Source organism: Callithrix jacchus, chromosome 15 (assembly GCF_049354715.1).
Source record: "Callithrix jacchus isolate 240 chromosome 15, calJac240_pri, whole genome shotgun sequence".
Classification (NCBI taxonomy): Eukaryota; Metazoa; Chordata; class Mammalia; order Primates; family Cebidae; genus Callithrix; species Callithrix jacchus.
Genome location: NC_133516.1, coordinates 36,875,664 through 36,889,573, shown reverse-complemented (window position 1 = coordinate 36,889,573; position 13,910 = coordinate 36,875,664). Strand labels below are relative to the sequence as shown.

Below are 13,910 nucleotides of genomic sequence, written 5' to 3'. Positions count from 1 at the left end.
GATAAGTTGATATGAGTTGAGTTTCTGTCACTTAAAATCAGAATATTCCTGAAAAGCCTTCAGGAACTTCTGCGAAAACTGAGACAGTTTCCCTAAGCAATGCGCTCAAGAGCTCTTATAACCTTCACACCTGACAAAGTGCTTCTTGACGCTGCCATTAAATCCCTCTGGCCCACTCTACAAAGCCCAAGCTCTCTGAAGATCAGGCTCACTGAAGACAAATGTGACCAGTAAGTGCCCCCTGGATCTTTGTGGAACAGTCATTTGAGAAGTGGGTATGGCTGTAGGAAGGTGAGGTACATCTTGCTATATTCAAGGTTCTTCTCACTATCTTCTGTCCCTTCTCAGCAGCTTTGCTCAAAGAGCTGGGCCAGCTGCCCATTCCTCTCCCAATGTTTCCAACCATCCCCAGGGCTTCTCCACATTCCCCTTTTATGCTTAGCGACACCTCTGGCTCTGTTTGTTTCAAATGTTGGGTATTATGCCTAAAAGGACTGCTGATGATAAACCTGATATTTTCTGTTTGCTCCTCCAGAATAATTCTTCAACCTTCCTCACCCAGCTTAATGACTGAGCTGAACTACACCAACCAGACCAACAGCTGGATTCAGCCCATGGGGAGTACTGGCAAGAAAATAAGAAACCAAGAGAATGTCATTGGGGTATCATTACCCCAAATTTCACCCTTTCCAGCTCACCACGGATGGCTATATTCCTCTGTCAGACTTTTTCCATGTAGCCATCTTCCCTGAGTTCTGGAAACCCTAGTTTTCCTCTCTTCAGGCCAGATGTTCGGCTAGCTCTGGGGTATGTCACCATTGCCTGCTGGTATATCTGAACACCGTTGTGTGTTGGTTTCCCATAATCCTGATTACACGTTTGAAAATATTTCCTTAATTAAAGTTTACTTGATCACCCCACTTGAATATGCATTGTTCTGCCCACAAAGCAAAAAACACAGATGAGGGTGATGACAAGGACACATCTTCAAAAGAGACACGCAGCCAGCAGCCAACTTTGGAATTGCCATCTTTTTTGTGCTTAAAGTTTTATGTCTGTCTTTATATTTCCCATATAAATGGAAACATAGGAAAGTAAACACTATTTCCTAATTGTGACCACATGCCACTAAAAGAAATATGTCTAGCAAACCTCAAACTTTAAGATTTGCTCCTTCTGTTTTCCTAGTGGTGAGGAAAGGCCGCAAAAGGCAAAGCGCAAATTTAGATAAAAGTTCTTTTAGGGGAACGCAAAGGAATCTCCAAGTTTGATTGATTGATTGATTGAGATAGAGGCTTGCTTTGTCATCCAGGCTGGAGTGCAGTGTGGCTCAATCTCAGTGCAATGCAACCTCTGCTGCCCAGGTTCAAGCAATTCTCTTGTCTCAGCCTCCCAAGTAACTGGGATTATAGGTGCCCATCACCATGCCCAGCTAATTTTTGTACTTTTAGTATTGACAGGCTTTCATCATGTTGGCCAGGCTGGTATTGAACTCCTGGCCTCAAGTAATCCACCTGCCTCGGCCTCCCAAAGTGCTGAGATTACAGGCGTGAGTCACCACACCCAGCTGAAACATCCAAGCATTATTTAATTCACTTGTTGCCCCTTCCTATGTTTTCTATATACATCAACATCAAAATCCTTCTCAATCAGACACAGTCACGCCATAATCAGGTGCAAGATCTACTGCCAGAAATTAATTAAATGGATGTTTGAATCTCAAGTCAGTGAATGATTTAATTTTTAAATATTATTAACAATCAATTCAAGGATAGCTCCACCACAGCATTGCATTCAGTCACCTGCATTCCAAAATGCAGCCAGCAAGTGGGATTTAGATATATTCTGCTATCTTATCTATTTAGCATGGAGAGATCTGGTGATTATTGTTAGCTGACCAATTTAACTCCCCCTAAATTGGAGAATAGTTTATTGAAATCTGATTACACACATGTGAGTGTTTGGCATCACCCATTATAACTGTCATTGTTAGAAAATGGTTGAGGATTGCTTAAGAATCCTGTCAAAGGTAGGCACATTTATTCCAACTCTATACGATCCGTCCAACAGCCTTTCCCTCCCAATCACTGAAAAACCAGTATTCCTAGTAAACCCAGTACTTTTCCTTTGGCGGGAAACACACAAAACAATGTAACTCAAACTATAATCAGTTACCTGTAAGTCTGCATCAAATTCATGTTTTAGGTGTGCTTCTTCTGCAGCCTCCACCAAACGCTAAAAAAAAAACAGAAGGCAGCGTTAAGGATCAGAATTGTGGCCTGAACTCCATTCCTCCATTGACCAAAAATGACAGATTATATCATGGTTCATACACTGTGACCTGGTGCCTTTGCTCTCATGAAACTGAAAATAATCACATCAGTGTCGAATTTTAGTTTCTGCCTTCATCATTCAATCAATAATTCTTCCAATAAATATTTATTGTTATGTACACATTTATAAATGCACAAGTGTTCTCCATCCATTTACATTACAATTCATACACTGGTCCTTGAGGCCAATGCAGATCCAAAACCCACCTAGAATAGTCCATTCCTTAGGTACAGAAGTCCCTTAGTCAAGAATTATTGCATTGAGTTTAGTCCAACTTTAAGTGAGCTAGCTTTCTTCCCCAATATTTTGGGGGGAAAGTACTTATTTTAATTCCCTCAATCATTCAAGGTCAATTCTTTTGGTACCCAGTTCTAATATGTAATTATCAGGTGACATTATTTGCATTTTATGGTCCATCAATGCCACTGTGACAATCTGCAACCCAATATACAATCACTGAAATTAAACCAATACTCAGGATCACAAAAACACAATTCTTGTTATTCTTCTCAGCCAGTGAAATTCAACACATTAATATTCTTATGAAACCCATTTCATAGTGCCTTCATTTGGACAATTAGCAATCAAAATCATTTTTACTTTAATTTGAATTTGCCAAGAATAAGATATTTCACACCTTGAAAGTATAGGCTAGAGGATATTGCAGAAAACTCTCATTTGGTGAAATAATATTTCACTGAAATTGGAGTGAAATGAAAGCAAAATCGTAGATCCAAGCAAAAATTCCACCATTTCTATTTTTCCTGTGGTTATTCTTGCATCCTATGCTGTCTTTAACTTACTTTTTCTTGACATAATATAGGCCTGAGTTTAATAGGCCACGTGTGAAAAATGATGGCATTAATATTAATCTCTAAATGGTCACAACTTGACAGACAAACGTCCCATGAATAATTATTAAATTGGATATGGAAGTGAAGAGGCTAAAATATATTCAGGTAACTTTAAGCAACAGTATAGAGCACCAAAGCCCACCTTCTCCACAGGACATGCCAAGAAAGAGACAGGCCAGCCAGAGACAGTGTTGCCTACTCACAGGAATGTTGGAAGGGTGGAAACGTGATTTTCCACACTGCCTTCAGTTGTTCAGAAGGTAAGGAAGGGTTTTTCCTTCACTGGTCAAAGAACAATCCTCAGAGAACATCAGAGGCCAGAGCCAGGAGACCTGGTCCTCGTTCTAGCCTGGATGCTAACTCACTACAGGTGTGAGATCTTAAGCAGGCCCCTTCCCCTGTCTGAACCTCAGTTGCCTCACCTGAAAATACCAAAAGTGGTGATCCTAGAATAGTGCTTCTCAAAGTGAGGTCCCACATCTGCAGGATCAGTTTCACCTGGGAACTCATGGCAATGCAGATACTGGGGCCCATCCCAGTCTCACTGAATCAAAAGCTCTGGAGGTGGGGACCAGCAACCTGGTCTCACAAGCCATGCAGGTAGTTCTGATGCCACTAAAGTTTAAGAACCACTGGCTAAATACAGCATTCATCCCATCCTCACCTCACTCCTGATGCTTGGTTAAATCTTCAGAGTTTCTCGACTCTTATTTAACTTTGTAAAATCTATGTACCTAGGCCAGGTGTGGTGGATTCATCCCAGCACTTTGGGAGGCAGAGGCGGGCAGATCACCTGAGGTCAGGAATTAGAGACCAGCCTGGCCAACACGGCACAAATCCCATCTCTACAAAAAATACAAAAATTAGCCAGGCGTGGTAGCATATGTCTGTAGTCTCAGCTACTCAGGAGGCTGAGGCAGGAGAATCACTTGAACCCAAGAGGCAGAGGCTGCAATGAGCCAAGATCACACCACTATACTCCAGCCTGGGCAACAGAGCTAGACTCTGTCTCAAAAACAAAAAACAAAACCTGTGTATTCCTACCTAAAATACTGTCACTTTAAGACATCAAATTCTTTACAGAAAAGAGACATAATATGGAGGGGATGAGAAACCGAAAAGTAAGAAGAGGCACAATCTACAAAGATCAAGTAAGTGGGCCCCAAGGTTTTATTAGGTCACTGTCTTCCTAGAATCATCCTAGTCAACAAAGCTTATCAGCCTCCTGGGATTACGTGGGGCAATCTGCAAAAATATTGTTGTGGATTTTGACAGATGAGTGACAGGCAATAATACATAAAAAGAAAGAAAAGAAAACTATGTGTTTGATAGCACATTCTCTTAATCTTTGTAATAGATTTGGAATTTCTATGCATGTATCATGAAATCAGTTACACATTGAGCTTTATAGAATGTGTATAAATAGTATGCATGTCTGAATACGTACATTATCAAAACAAGTCATGCATTTTGAGCATTTATTTACTTCAACACATAAAAAAGGGATTTTTAATGGTGCCTAAGCACTGAGAATCTGGAGAAAAAAATGTTGATATCCTGTTTAAATGATCAAAAGATAAAACTACACAATTACCAAGACAGATAATTATGCAAAAAGTAAAGAATTGGAAAGGAAAAAATAATAAAGTTGTGTAAAACAAACAAAAGAGAGAACAGGATGAAAATAATAGGCAAGTTGAAATTATCATGAAAGAGTATGCATAAAATGTGTTTCATATATATTTTATTTACATATGTGTATATGTGTATGTATATGTATACTGTACATTCATGCAAACTATGTGACATATTCCTATATAACAAAAGATAATGTATATTTCAACCATAAACTGCAATACAGAGTACAGGGCATAAGACGGTAGCACTGGAAAGCATCTGGTGATATTGTAGTAACTGCTAAGAGCAGCCAGAACACTGCATTCTGTGCTGAGTGAAGTAACTACATGAGATTTTGACCCGCTAGCAAGTTTTTATATTCAAGTTAAATTTGCTGCATGCCTTTTTTTTTTAATAGAGAACTCTTCACAAATCTGCGTGTCATCCTTGCTAATCTTCTCTGGATTGCTCTCGTTTTAGTATATGTGCTGCTGAATCAAGCACTACATGTCTTTTTCTTTTAACTTAATTTATCTCACATATTTCTTTCTACATGAATATATTTTTCTATCATGCTCACTAGACAGCTTTAGGAAACATGATTCAAGAAACGATAGTCAACCAGCAGCTACATGTAATGTTTGTCGCATATGAAGCAGATACGTATCCCAGAATAGGGCTCTTTGAATGGATACACCCTGCATGCAGCACCCACTCGGCTGTCCCAACCTGCCCTCAGATGCCAATGGGAGACAGGCCTACATTTTCTGGGAGAATTCAGGAAACACCCTCCCAAAACAGCCTCGGCTGTTGTGTATGATAGTCATGACAAATGGCACATCATCAAGAACTATGTACCTTGTAGAAAGAACAAAGGACAGTAATCTTTCCTCTGAAAGTACTCTTACAAAGGTAAACAAATTAAAAGAAATGTTATTTAAAAAGGAAACCATCTGCCATAGATTTACCTAAAACAGGCTGGGCACAGTGTAATCCCAGCACTTTGGGAGGCTGAGGTAGGCAGATCACATGAGCCCAGGAGTTTAAAGTCAGTCTGGGCAACATGGCAAATCCCCCTCTCTACAAAAAATACAAAACTTAGCCAGGCATGGTGGCACCCATCTATAGTCCCAGCTAGTGGTGAAACTTGGGTGGAAGGCTCACTTTGAGCCCGGGAAGCAGAGGCTGCAGTGAGCCAAGATTGCACTACTGCACTCTAGCCTGGGCAAAAGAATAAGACCTTGTCTCAAAATAAAGAAAAACAAATAACAACAACAAAAAAGAACTAAAGCAGAGTCACAGGGACGAAGTTTCTGCTCTTTGTTTTTTTGCATTTTTTTTTTTGAGACTGAGTCTGGCTCTGTTGCCTAAGCTGGAGTGCAATGACATGATCTCGGCTCACTGCAATCTCGACCTCCTGGGTTCAAGCGATTATCCTGCCTCAGCCTCCAGAATAGCTGGGATTATAGGCATGCACTATCATACCTGGCTAATTTTTATATTTTTTAGTAGAGAAGGGGTTTCACCATATTGTTCAGTCTGGTCTCGAATTCCTGACCTCAAGTGATCTGACCACCTCAGCCTCTCAAAGTGCTGGGATTGCAGGCATAAGTCAACATGCCCAGCCAATTTTCTGCTGTTAATAGAATTAAAATACATTGACTCATCATCTAACAAAGTCAAGACCATAGAACTTCAAGTTCTGATGCCTGCCAATAAAAAGTAACAGCCTGTTACTGGCATCTATTTCCTTAGCAAATATCATTATAATCATCTAAATCCAATGAAATATGTTTTAAAAACAAGTGTGCAGGTAAGAAAAATCCATTAAATTTGCTAATATTTTAGTTATCATATAAGAAACTCCTACTCAGACTGCGGAAAACTGTTACTTTATTATACCTATTATAAAGGCAGTGTAGTTTTAATAATCATGTTAATTTTCTCTTATATGAATTCCTTTTTTGGATCCACAGATGGGATAATAGAATTGTGAATGTGGTTTTTAATTAAACATGAACACTGGAAACAAAAATGTCTCTGAAGCTTCCGGCCTTCGGAACTGGGCTTTGAGGTAAGAGTAAACTGCAGTTTTGTTCACACATCTTTTTTCCCTTGTTTAATGCCAAAGCTTTCCCATACTCAACGAAAATGATAACAATACACTGGAATACACATTCTAGACTTGGAACAAAGCACCTATAAGCTAAAAGGCTGTAATTCATGAATTGATGCACATTTCACTGGCGTTTTATAGTTATACGTAACTCTTCCCTTTTAGTGAAATAAATACAAACAAGAGCCATCTTTATAAATAGAAAATGCTAGAAGCCATGGACCATGGATAGTATTTATAGCTTTGGTGAAGGCGAAGCTGCCAAGGGGAATAGCGGGGATATTAAAGCATTTCATTTAGAATCACATCTTATTTCTTGTTACAATGACCTTATGTATATCCCCACAACATTACAGAATGCACAGTATCCCATTTCTTCCCCACAACACTTAAATCAAGACTAGCGCTAAAGACATGTAGAGGTCAAACTTGCCATCATGGGCCAGAAGGGGAAAACCGGACACCACGTCGAAGTAAAAATTGGATCAGAAGAAGAAAATGATTTTTTTGTCCTATATGTATTTTATTTTCCTGTCTCAAGGGGAAAAAAGAGAGAAAAAACGTGGCGAGAGGTGGAAAGGTAATGGAAAATGTTATTACACTAGCAAAGTAACTGAACCACTGGACTCCTGATTTTACACAATGAACAAATTGTGTAAAAATAAAAAAAAAATTTGAATAAAAATCCCTAAAATGGGGGGAACGGACAATTATGGATGAAAATCCTCAAAGCAAAACAGAAATATAAAAAACACATGGAATGGCAATGTAAAAAGTTATTTTTATTTCTTATGTTAAAGCTAAAAAGCTTTGGGTCGTAAATGCTGTTATAATGGGGTGTTGGAATTTAATAAAGATTTCAAAGTACTTAATGTATTTAGTGGTTTTTATTTAATGTTTTACAACAACACATTTAATACTCATACCAGGTTTTTTACTGCCTTTTCTCTGGAGTGAAAACATAATTCTTTCTCAAAGAAGGCTTAAGCTCAAATGGGGGGATCTCAAATCTATAATCATGAACATGGATTTGGGCTACAGGAAGGGTTAACTTGGAGCTAGTTATTCAATTATCATTAATACCAGAGTTAAAGATCACATCCGTCTTCCTTTGAATCAACAAGAATTCAATGTGTAGAAAAATTGCCAAACAGAGTAATCAAGGAATAGTAGTAATTACTATCACAACCATACCCAGTGTGGCATGGATGAACCATTACCCTAGATTCAGTGGCTTTTGTTTTAAGAGCAAGAGTTTGATGGAGAAATTGTTACACTATTTGTCCATCAGTGTGTACCCGGGGCTAATGCTATCCTAGCAGTGTGTTACATAGCAGGGCTTGAACTTGCATGCTGACAGTCTACAGAAGTGAAGACAGAGGAGATCTAAGTCCTCTCCACAGTCACAGATTTCAAACTCAATCAACCATGGATTAAAATGAAAAATCTTTACCCTCAATAAGGGCACTTAGCACAACAAAAGATGTTTCCAGGAACCCGGGCAAAATGAGATCGATTTGTTTCCCAGACTTATGTCAAACTCCTGTCCTGTACCAAGGGTCAGAAATCATCCATTTAAGAACTGTTACATTGGAGAAATAAAGTAAGTTGTTGGGATTTATATTTTCATTCCTTCTGGGGTTGAAATTCCTTCCCCTCTGTCCTTGGGATAGAGTTTTTTATCACTCAGTAACAGTGTAGATTAATCTTTGCTGCTTTGTAGCTAGAGCAATTAGATGAATATTTCCCAAAGTGTCAGATGGGTTCCAGCAGTGATCCACGGAAAAAAAAAGTAAGATGGTTTACAGAATGGTGAGGGACACACAGGGAAATAGGTATTGCAATGAGAAGGGACAAGTGACAAAGAATGCTGTCAGGAAGCCAAGGAAGCTTCCCAGAAGACATGACATTTAAGCTGAGCTCTGAAGAAGAACAGGAAGGAAGCAGGGGAAAGAGATGTGCTGAAAGAACGTTCCAACCAATAGGAACATTTCACACTAAGTTTTGGAGGTAAGAAAATGTTCTGGAAACAGCAATTAAGAAAAATATTCTGGAACCAGCTAGTGCTCTGGAACCTGCACAGAGGCCACATCAACGACTGGATGACCATCAAGTAATAAACCAAGGCAAAATGAATAACCTACAGAGATGGACACTATCAGACAAGAAGAAAGCCAACATACCTTTCCTCCCACTCTGCCATGCTGCAACTGCAGTTAGAGTCATAGCCGAAACCTTAATAATATTCAGTAATCCTTATTGATACAAATGTTTTTACTTTTCAATTCCAATAGAAATGGGACATATAAATCACCAACTATCAAGATGATCGTTTCTTTGGAGAAAAACAGCTTTTAAGGAGCCTTCATTATTTCTTTGTTCCTGTAGAAGAACTAAGCTTTGTTGCACACGAATGAACATTTTGTATAAAATGACCTTCTGCCTGAAAGCTGCAAAAATTGCTTCTGCTTTAAAAATGGCAAACATTTCACAGTGGATTATAAAAGCTAATCTATAAAGTTTCTAGAGAAAGCAGGTAATAGAACAATAGAGAAAACACATCTTGTGCGTATGTGGGAGCTTTCTTCCCTTCCTTCACTCCTCCCCTTTCCTGTCTCCTTCAGATTGTACAAGGCTACACTGGCCTTGTACAAGACAAAATAAGCCTGGAGTTTACATCAGAAGACATGATCACAATCGATAACAAATTATCTTTGTTTCCACAAGAGATACCTGTTATCAATTTGAGGCTGATTAAATTAATACCCATTATCAGTGCAGATGGCCTATTTCCAAACCAAAGTCATTGCATTCTACATCTCAGCCTGCATTTGCCAAACTGCAACATTTGCAAAGCTGTTGAAGACGTAACTAGCCAAGCTTTGTTCAAAGGGCTGCTCAAGGGCCAAGGCAACTCAGGGGGAGGTAGGAAAAAGAGACAACCTTTGATTTCAGCCCAAGTAATTTTTCCAAATGACCCAGTATTTTAAATAATGTTCTGCTTACATAGCTCTCCTGTGAATATTTTAGAGTTGATTATCAAAATCAAAGCTATTTAACTATGAAACTTAAAAAGTCCCCTCAGGACCCTTCAGTTCTGAGGTAACTGTGCTATTTCCTTTATGGGCAATGGAACTATCTTTAACTTCCCAAGGGGACAGTCTGCAATGAATGGAGACTATGACATTATGTCATCTGAAGCATGGTCCCCAACCCCCAGCCATGGACCAGTACTGGTCAGTGGCCTGTTAGGAACTGGGCGGCACAGCAGGAGGTGAGTGGAGGGCCTGCAAGCATTACTGCCTGAGCTCAGCCTCCTGTCAGATCAGCGGCAGCATTAGAGTCTCAAAGGAGCATGGACCCTATTGTGAACTGCACATGAAAGGGATCTAAGCTGCATGCTCCTTAAGAGAATCTAACTAAGGCCTGATTATCTGAGGTGGAACAGCTTCATCCCAAAACCATCTCCCACTCCCCCATGGAAAAATTGTTTTTCATGAAACCAATTCCTGACGCCAAAAAGGTTGGGGACCACTGATCTGAAGGATGAACATTTGTTCTCCAAAATGAAAGGAAGTTTCCTATCGCCGAGGGCTCTGACCGTGATGAATAATAGTCTGTTCCAGCCCTTAATTATACCTTGCAGGGCTTACTCAGAAGGTGTTGACTAGAACTCACAATGGCAGAGTATTGAAGGTGTTGCCCAACTAGCCAAGGAAGTCAGGAACATCTGCCCCAGATAAGTCACAATCTACCTAACATGGTGTCAGTGCTGGTCAGGAAATCTGTCCTGCAGAGTTTCCATTCCTGGTTCTATCACTTTTCTATCACTTCCGTTTAATTTAATTTAACAAGCCCTTGTTGATAACCTATTAGGTAACAAGAACATCACCAAGAACTGAGTGGGACCCCAACAAATAGATAACTGAATCTTAGGCCTCAAGAAGTTTGGGGTACATTTTGTTACAGTAGAGTCAGAACAGGTCTCAGAAAGCAAGGACAAGAGTTTGAATGCAGGTCTTCCTACTCATTGACATTGGGCAAGTCTTAACTACTCTGAGTTTTGGTTTTCTAATCTGATTAGCAGAAAAAATATAACATTTAGTCTGTACCTCAGTGTGTGAATTTGGTGAGAATTTACATACAAAAATTTCCCAAAGGATTCCACACAAGTGTAAAATATTACTAAGGTAGGGTAGAGGAAGAGACAAGATTTTCCAGCATAAAACAGCTTGATTGAAACAAGGAAACTTCACAGAGTCACTGCCTCCCACGGTTTGCTCTCATATGGGGAGAACTTGGAACAACTCCCCAAGTTCACAGTTACATGGAGGTTATGTGAAAGTTAATTCTGCTGCCAAGAAAAGGACTCCAAATCTTGTGTTCGAAAACACAAGGCTGTGCATCTGCTCCTTAAGGGTGGGTTTTCAGAATCCACCACTCTCTTTTTCAGCTTCAGAGGTAAAATCTGTGATCAGTGAGGCTGAAAATGGAATGAGGCAAAGGCCTTTCTGGAAGGGTTTGACTGATGTCCTCACAATGGCACAAACACAGAAATTAAGCTATTTGCCAAAGCAAGCTCCTTTGACAGATGGCACCTGTGAGACACCGGACAGGACGGTGAGTGTGGCAGACAGTTCCTTGCCCCCCAAGTCCCAACTATGGCCAGGGAAGAAACAATTTCTTTCTCCTTGAAAATGAAATAACAGTAATAATTTCCATGTCCATTCAGACTTTACCTTCGCAACATGGATTTTTACATAAATTTGACGCAGAGAAAAATCTGTTCTAATTCCCTTGTTGTTCTTTCCTTCCACCTGTCCATCCGAATGTCTACCAGGCAACTTCAGTTTGGGAAGGAACATACCATGCTGATCCAGAGAGCAGCCCTGAGGTCTGACAACCTGAGTTCGAATCCTGCCTCCAGCAATTTTATAATACCTTCCTGAGCCAACGTTCTTGGCATAGAGTAAATGTCCATTAATGCTCTTATTGCTGACGATGATGACAATTGATTATGTGAGAAGAATTATAATAGGGGCTGATGCTATGAACATAATGGCACTCTCACAGTTCAGCTGGGAGGGGAAGCAAATACCTTGATAACATGGCATGGAATAGAACAGGAAGGCCACACAAGATGATAACAGCAATTACTGAGTTTCACACTCCCTGGCCTATGTGCCAAGCTGTTGTAGGTGCTTTAGTCATTGAATCCAGCAAATCCTCACAACTGCTCTATAAAACAGAAAGCACAGATACCATCCTAACTTTAGACCAAAGGGAAACCAAAGGGAAGAGAGGTTATAGCACTGTGAATACCAAGGGCATAGAGTACCAGTTCAGGAATGTTCATAAATGATGCAACAGTGAGCTGGGGTTCAAGGATGAGTGGAAGTCAGCCAGGTGACTGAGAGAGGTGATGGTGAAGGAGCAGCAAAGACTCCAGGGTGAGAGCCTCCTCTGCCTGGTCTCTCCTGTCTGCAGAGCTGCAGGTGTGGGATGGGGAGCGGGGAGAGTGCAAAAGAGCAGGCAAGTGGGGCTCAGATGAGCAGGGAGGTTGAGCTAAGGAGTGTGGCCTGTGTGCAGCGGGAGGTCCCATGGGACATAGGATCCACATGATCAGACCTGAACTTTAATTCATCTTTAAAAGTAATCTGGTGGCAGTGCTGAAAAAAAAGAAGAGGATAAACCTGAAATAGAGACTGAGGCACAGAGACCACTTGCTTTAATGCCATTTATTCCACAAATATCTTAATCCATTAGCAAGTCCCGTGGGCTCTTCCTCCAAAATACACTCCATGTTTCAGTACTTTTGTCATCCTCTCCCCCATTATATCCCTAGTCGAAGTCACAGGCTTCTCCTCCCTGGAAACCCTCAGCATCCTAACAGGCGTCCAGTTTTCACTCAGTGCCCTGTATCCCATTCTCCACATGGCTGCCAGAAGGAGCTTTTCAAGAACAATTATGATGGCAGTGCTCCCTGTTTGAAACCCGCTAATGACTTCCCACTAATCATGACTATGACCCATAAGGTCCTTTGATCTGGCCCAGTACCCTCAGATCCTGACTCCCAGCCATCTTTCTGGCCCCAGACCGCTACCAGCTTGTCTCTGTCATCCTGCTGTTCTCTTGACCAAGGATATTCTTGTCCTCGATCCTTGTATGTTTGCCTCCCCCTCATTGGTCACTCTGCAACTTGAATGACTCCTCTTCAAGGACATCACTCCCACCCCACCCCCTAACAAAATGTTGACACACGTTGTGCTCAAAGCAGCATTGAGCATATGGCTAGTGCTCAAAATGCAGTTGAATTAAATAGTATCTATTACACCCTACTGGGTGCCAGGCACCGTTTATCTGGGAATATAAGGTTTATAAGAACACAGCTGTTTCCCTCAAGGACATTACAATCCCTGGGGGGAAAAAACAAGTAGTCAACTACAACACAACATGATAAAGGCTCTGACAGGAGAAGCAAAGGATCCTATAGGCCACCTATGGAGCAACTAGACCAGGCTTACAGGGTACAAAGAGGCTCCTTGCATATGGTACAAGAAGGCTTCTCATTTAACGCTGAGACCTGAAAGACAAGAGCCAGCCCAGAAAACAAAGGAAGGGCCTTCCAGGATGAAAGAACGGCAAATGCAGTGGCAAAAGAGGGCATGACACGTTCAGGCGGTTATGATTGGTTTGGCGTATGAAGGTTATGTGGCGGGAAGCTTGTGTCAGGGATGGGGAGCTAGTGAGAAAGGAGGCTGGAGAGTTTTAAGGAGCAAAATATTATTGTTTATTGACATTATCTAGATGTTTTCAAAGGAGCAAAAGGTGATCCAAGATAATAACAAGAAAGACTGAAGACAAACTATTTGAACGTTACTTAGGAAGAAGAATCTACAGGACTAACGGAAAAGGCAGAGTGACAGAATTATCAGGTGGGTGCAAAGGTATACTTTTGTACCAACCTATATAGTTTGGTGCCCTTAATC

General features: G+C 40.6%; 1 protein-coding gene and 1 pseudogene across 28 annotated transcripts in view; both read right to left on the bottom strand.

Annotated features, from left to right (window-relative positions):
* The window catches only part of CACNA2D3 (calcium voltage-gated channel auxiliary subunit alpha2delta 3), a 923,853-nt gene that overhangs the window by 660,741 nt on the left and 249,202 nt on the right, over positions 1 to 13,910 (bottom strand). For all 28 annotated transcript variants that reach the window (XR_008476741.2, XM_078351196.1, XM_078351197.1 and 25 more), the window contains one exon: positions 2,176 to 2,235. Coding sequence is in view for 27 of the 28 variants with exons in the window: in XM_078351196.1 (XP_078207322.1) it covers positions 2,176 to 2,235 (60 nt within the window). In the remaining variant the exon portion in view is untranslated. The remainder of the gene's footprint in view (positions 1 to 2,175; positions 2,236 to 13,910) is intronic.
* LOC118148166 (U6 spliceosomal RNA) lies at positions 5,216 to 5,309 on the bottom strand (annotated as a pseudogene).